General features: G+C 47.1%; 1 protein-coding gene across 1 annotated transcript; it reads left to right on the top strand.

Annotated features, from left to right (window-relative positions):
* The first annotated feature begins 1071 nt into the window (after nt 1-1071).
* Nucleotides 1072-2220, top strand: LOC131220032 (uncharacterized). The gene is made up of 2 exons (XM_058215009.1): nt 1072-1453; nt 1535-2220. Exons 1-2 carry the CDS (start codon nt 1072-1074, stop codon nt 2218-2220), a joined length of 1068 nt encoding a protein of 355 aa, XP_058070992.1.
* The last annotated feature ends 4850 nt before the right edge of the window (nt 2221-7070 follow it).

Raw genomic sequence — 7070 nt, 5'->3', positions numbered from 1 at the left:
GGTGAGGGTGAACCAGATTTTTGCATCAACATTTTGGCGCCTTCTGTGGGAATTTGAACAAAAAACTGCTCTTACTTCATTGAGGAGAAATGACAAGAGGAAAGAAGAAAATGCATACACCAATTGCTGTTATTAATCCAGAGCCATCTAGGGCTCGGAACTCGACTTCGGGATTACAGATAGAGTCCGTGCCTACGGAGCCTACTCAACGATCTAGGAATCGAGGAGGTAGATATCAAGCATTACAGCACCAAATGGAGATGCTGGTCAATGATGTCAGCCATATGAGATAGCAAATGAATAGGTAACATCCACCTCTAGATCAGTAGGTAAATGCTCTGATGGTGGCAGAATGTCAGGCCCCTGCAGTGTCCCAAGATGCCTTGCAAGGAGCATTTGCTCAGATCCCAATGCGATCACGAGAGCCATCAAACTGAGCCCAGATGCATGTCTTTGAGACATCAGCACTGGCTCTAACTAATCTCTGCCATGAATTGGAATGGAGAAGGCACGGAAGGACTCCTGAACCTGACAAAGTTCAGGAAGTAGTGGTCGAGAATAAATATCTTTGGGAGACAGCTCGAAGAACTACGAGGACATATCGACACAATGCATCAGACGTATCGAACTCAGACCCCGACCACCGTGGAAGCGATAATGGAGGCGACTGAACCCCTGTTCACCAGCGAGATAATGAATGCGGTGATGCCACCGAGGTTCCGGATGCCTCCCATCACACCCTACTTGGAATTCGGGGACCTTATCAAGAACATGGAGTCCTATCGATCATGAATGAAGCTCTAGTCAGTCTCCGAGCCAATCATGTGGTGAGCATTCTTAATAACGCTTACTAAAGCCGCGCGAGGCTAGTACCAATAGTTGAAACCAAAGTCTATTGGCTCGTTCGCTGAGCGTAGTAAGGCATTCCTCACATAGTTCATTGTAGGGAAGTAATGCAGTAAACCTTTCACCCACCTACTCACCATCAAGCAGAAAGATGGGGAAGCTCTGAAGGACTACATTCTCTGATTCAATGGAGAGACGATGTAAGTCAACGACTACTTGGATAAGATGGCTCTGGCTAAGATAATCTCTGGGCTCAAGAAAGGAAAGTTCCTATTCTCGATAGGGAAAAACCCTTCGACTACGATGGGAGACTTCATGAATCGAGCACAAAAATATTCGAATGTCGAGGACTTCTTTAGCTCTCGAAAAGGGACTCATCATGCGGGAAACTCCTCTGGAGACAAAAAGCGCAAGGATGCACCGTTCCAGCCAAGCACGAGCAAAAAAAGGTCAGATGAGGATAGATTCCACAGCCAAAGGCTGAGTAGAAAATCCAAAAGCCGATTCAGCTTGTATACTCCTCTCAATACATCTCTAGAGCAGATCCTCCTGGATATCCGAGACAAAAAGCTGTTACATTGGCCGAGCTGTATGAAAACAGAAGCAGGTTAGCGAGACAAACACAGATATTATCACTTTCATCGCGACCATGGGCACAACACCAGTGACTGTGTCGATTTAAAAGAAGAGATCGTGACTCTCATTCGCAAGGGACACTTGTGTCAGTGCATAAAGGAAGAAAAACAGGCTCAGAAGGACGAGCAACTGACTAGAGTAACAAACGATGTTACTGAGATCTGGACGATATACGAGGGACCTTCCGGAGGTGGGGATTCAAACCAATCCCGAAAAGCTCACGCTCGGAGTATTGACCCCAAGCATTACATCCACTTAGCTGATAGGTCGAGCAAGGAACTTCGGATGAGTCCATGCAGTCTGACGTTTACAGAAGATGACGCACACGAAATTCAACATCCTCATGATGATGCCTTGGTAGTAAACATGACGATAGCCAATTGCAAGGTGTATCGTATCTTGGTCGACATGGGGAGCTCAGCCAATATCTTGTACTTTGAGGCATTCGACAAGATGGGTATTGATAGATCTCGCCTCCAACCCGTTCGAACCTCGTTGCACGGTTTTGCAGGCGATAAAATCATCTTGGAAGGGACGATCTCTCGCCCGGTCATAGCAGGAGAAGGACAAAACCAAGTCACCTTGTTGGTAGACTTTCTGGTGGTAAACACACCGTCGACATACAACGTCATCCTTGGACGACCATCACTTAACTCTATGAGGGCAGTGGTATCCACATACCATTTGATAATGAAGTTTCCCGCTGTTGGAGGAATCGACTACCTCCTAGGAGATTAGCAGGAGGCTCGACGTTGTTATGATATAACAGTTAGAAGGGGCTCGGCAAAGCAGGCCCTTACAGTTGATGTGCTTGACCCAGAGAAGACCCCTCGGAGGGAAGTTCCTCTATGAAGGATCTCTTAACCATTCTGCTCGACGATACAAACCCGACTAGAATGGTCCAGCTTGGATCATCATTAACCATTGATCAACGAGCGCAGATGCTGGAGTTCTTACGACATCACAGAGATGTCTTTGCATGGTCCCATCAAGATATGCCTGGCATCGCCCTTGAAGTAATGGTCCACAAATTGAATGTGGATCCAGAGCACAAACCTGTTAAGCAAAAGAGAAGGGCTTTCGAGCACGAGAGGTACGCTGCGATCGCCGAGGAGGTGAAAAAATTGCTCGAGGCAGGCTTATTAAAGAAATCCATTATCCAGACTGGATTGCCAACGCTGTACTCATCAAAAAAGCCAACAGGAAATGGCGAGTCTATTTAGACTACTCTGATCTAAATAAAGCCTACCTCAAGGATAGCTTCCCCCTCCCCAGAATCAATCAACTGGTTGACAGCACGGATGGGCATGAGCTACTCACATTCATGGATGCATACTCTGGCTATAATCAGATAGCAATGCATCCTTCGGACAAGTAGAAGATAACATTTGTCACGGATAAAGGGCTCTACAATTACTGAGTCATGCCCTTTTGCTTGAAGAATGCTGGGGCCACATATCAGAGACTGGTAAATAAAATATTTGCTCGCTAGATCGATCGAACCATAAAGGTCTACGTCGATGACATGCTTGTGAAAATCATTAGAACAGCCAACCACATATCAGACCTCGAAGAAACTTTCTCTATTCTGCGGAAGTATCAAATGAGGTTGAACCCAACTAAATGCGTGTTTGGTGTGGGCTCAGGAAAATTTCTTGATTTTCAGGTCAGCCAAAGAGGTATTGAGGCAAATCCATATAAGATCAAGGCCCTCCTTGACATGAGCTTGCCTCAAACGATGAAGGAGATCCAATGGCTCACTGGAAGAGTAGCTGCACTCAGTCGGTTCATCTTAAGAGCAACGGACAAGTGCCTCCCCTTCTTCCAGCAAATGAAGGGTAATAAGAAGGCATAATGGACCTTGGATTGTGAGCAGGCATTTTAATTGCTGAAGCAATATCTAGGGTCACCACCATTACTGTCGAAGCCAGTGAAAGGAGAACCATTGTTCCTCTACTTGGCAGTTTTAACCTCAGCCGTAAGCTTGTCCCTCATCAGAGAATTCAAAGGAAAACAACACCCGGTATATTATATCAGTAAAGCACTGGTCCCGGCAGAGACAAGGTATTCGAGCACAGAGAGGCTCGCTCTAGCTCTGGCCGTGTCTGCACGATGACTACGCTCGTACTTTCAGGCACATTCGATAATTGTCTTCACTGACCAACCACTTCGGCAGGTACTCCAGAAGCCAGAAGTATCTGGGTGCATGACCAAGCGGGCTATAGAGCTCAGTGAATTCGATATTGAATATCGGCTAAGGACTGCCATCAAGGGCCAAGCAGTGGCCGACTTCATAACAGAGTTCACTGCTCAGAATAGTGAAGCTAGAACACTCGACTCGGGTGCACTCCCCTGTTCAACACCAAACCTCATGACCCTCCAAGTACCTCCACTTATCGAGGATGACAGAACAAAAGTAGAGACAGTCGATGATTGGACCTTATTTGTAGACGAGTTGTCAAACTTGAAGCAAGGAGTAGGAATTGTCTTGGTCGCACCTGACTCGACAACTGTTCAGTATGGCTGGGTTTTTGAGCCTTGAATAATGAAGTGGAGTACGAAGCTTTACTAGCCGAGCTCAGACTAGCAATTGCCTTGGGAGTCCAATTCCTCAAAAGTTCGGTGCGACTCTCAGCTCGTCGTGAGCCAAATATCAGCAGAATATGAGGCTAAGGAAGTTAGAATGATAGCCTATCTGGGTGAACCAAGGAAACTTATGAACAAGTTACAGGAGTGCATTATCAGTTAAATACCGAGGACAGAGAATTCTTGGGCAGATGCTCTTGCGAAGTTGGCCTGGGCGATCGAAGGGAACATTCCAAAGATTGTCCCCATAGAAATCCTCAATGAGCCAAGCATTAATCGCCTCGACCAAGGGATCGTCCACCCTGTGTAGACAGCCACAAGCCGGATGGATTCTATAATTAAATACCTTAGGGATGGCAAGACCCCTGAGGGTAAGCTGGAGGCTCGGCGTCAAAGGCTTAGAGCAACACAACATGCAATCATAGGAGATACGTTGTATAAGAAAGGCTATTCCTTGCCATATCTGAGGTGTCTTTGACAAGACGAGGCAGAGTACATTATTCGAGAGACCAATGAAGGGATTTGCGGGAATCAATCTGGTGGCCGAGCTCTGGCCCAGAATATTATCTGCCAGGGATACTTTTAGCCAACAATTCAAGAAGACTTCATAGGCTTCACCCAGAAATGTGACAAATGCTAAAGGTTTGCGATCGTCCCGAGGCAACCAGCAGAGGAGCTGACTCCCATGAGCGGGCCATGGCCATTTGGTCAGTGGGGGATTGATATCATCGGACCATTGCCCCAGGGTAAAGGACAAACTAAGTATGCAATTGTGGCCGTTGATTACTTCACCAAGTGGGTTGAAGATGAGCCTATCACTAGGATCACTGAGCAAAAAGTGACGAATTCATCTGGAAGAACATCATCTGCCAATTCAGCATCCCCCACACCATTGTGTCAGACAATGGAAAGCAGCTCGATAATGATAAATTCAAGGGCATGTGTCAAGGACTCAGTATTAGAAACACCTACTCATCGCCTCAACATCCTCAGTCCAACGGTCAAGTGGAAGCAGTAAACAAGATTATAAAGGGTCATCTCAAGACCAAGCTTGAAAAAGTAAAAGGCACCTGGGCTGAAGAGCTCCCATTTGTGTTATGGGCATACCGAACTACAACATGGTCAACAACTAGGGAAACCCCGTTCTCCCTCTCCTACGGCGCTGAGGCGGTTGTCCTTATCGAGATAGGACTTCCCACTGCTTGAGTGCAAACCTATTAGGATGAAGAGAACTCCAAGCAGATGACAATGAGCCTCAATTTACTTAAGGAGCTAAGGAATACATCCGAACTATGGATTGTTGCCCGACACCAACAGGTCGCCCATTTCTATAACTCTAGGGTCAAGACGAGGCGGTTCCAAAGGGGAGACCTCATCCTTCATCGTGTGTTCTAAAACACCATTGAGCCTGGAGTAGGATCCCTAGGACTAAATTGGGAGGGGCCCTATCGAGTAGTTAGCTCGGCCAAACCTCGCTCCTACTGTCTTGAGGACCTGGAAGGATGATCATTGCCACATCCCTTGAACGCCGAGCACTTAAAAGATCTTCTACTCCTAGGAAAATCAATGTAAGGGTTGGGACTACTTGTCATGATTGCATTCTGAATAAAAGACGCGGTTTTCTACATGAAGTCAAGTTATTTTACACGGCCAACATGGAACTTCTTGGTAAGGAAAATCCCGATGATGAGCCGATCACTTAAAAGGTGATTGCCTCATCATCCGAGCATGCTACGAAGGACCATTTCTCATGTGCAGCAATGGAACCCTTCGACGAGTTAACCCTTAAAGAAGAGGTCGGCTCGTCATTCGACAACTCTTACAAGCACAATCTAAAATTAACAAATAGAACTATCAATTAAAAAGTCAGCTAAATATATTAATCGATTAGGTACTGAAGTGCCAAAGATATATGATTACAAAAAAAGAGAGAGAAATTAATCGGCGTAAGGTAGAGGGTCGGCAGCAAGGCTGGGAGGTTGGTCGGTAGGATCATCCTCAGCATCATCAGTAGCTAAGGCGTCGAGGTCGAGGTCTGGGTAGAGTCCCTTGACGTCACCTAGGCAGGTGTTGTAAGCATAATAATAGAACTTATTGTTCTCAGCAGACCTCTTTGCTGAAGACTTGAACTCCTCACTAGCAGCAGCAGCTCTTGAAATAGCCGAGGCTTCGAGCTTGGCACGTTGTGCAGCCAATGCCTCAACAGCGTCAAGCTTCGCCTACCCCAGCTCAGCTGCGAGCCGAGTGTTATCATCCTCTGCCCATGCTAGATGGGAATTTGTACCCGCCAGCTCCGACTCAGCTGAGTCTAAGCGGGACTGAAATCCGTTGACCTCTCCTTGGAGCATCAGCTCCCTCAATTGGCCCTCCGCTACCAAGCCCTTCAACTTCTCCTGCTCCTTAACCGAGGCCTTCAGGAGCTTCTCTAACTGGACTTTCTCCCCTTCAATATGGGTTATCGCCTATAGCCTCTCCTTGATCAAGACAAACATCGAAAATGCTTAAAAAAGGGGGGGGGGGGGGGAGGGTAAGAAATAACTTAGAGACAGAGCGAGCAGATCGAGTAAAGGTGAAAGCGTACCTTGTAACAGACTGAGGCAAAGTCGTTGACGAATGATTTAGGCCGATGGGTTAGGGTGTTCGCAATTGACATCTCAGGTGCATGCTTTGCTGCCTAGTTCGATCAGGAGAGACATATGATAGCCTGGAGGATATACTTCAGATTCCATAGGGGGAACTGGTTCAGCGCCTTCCCTAACACCGCTAGTAGCCAAAGTCTAAGGCTCGGCCTCAGGCGTGGCATCACCTCTGGCCAAGGTGTTGGTCCTGCCGACTAGAAAAGTCACATCTGCGGGCGTAAGAACGGAGCCCTCGTCTTCTGCCATGATCTCCCTCTCAGGCCTATTATCAGAGGGGCATATGGCAGTGGTCTCTCCGACCACTTCTCTCTCTATCCTTGGAGGGCGATGAGGAGCAGTCGAAGAAACTTCAGGGGCAGAGAC

The sequence above is a fragment of the Magnolia sinica genome, chromosome 12 (genome assembly GCF_029962835.1).
Source record: "Magnolia sinica isolate HGM2019 chromosome 12, MsV1, whole genome shotgun sequence".
Taxonomy (NCBI): domain Eukaryota; kingdom Viridiplantae; phylum Streptophyta; class Magnoliopsida; order Magnoliales; family Magnoliaceae; genus Magnolia; species Magnolia sinica.
This window is presented reverse-complemented; position numbering and strand designations above follow the sequence as displayed.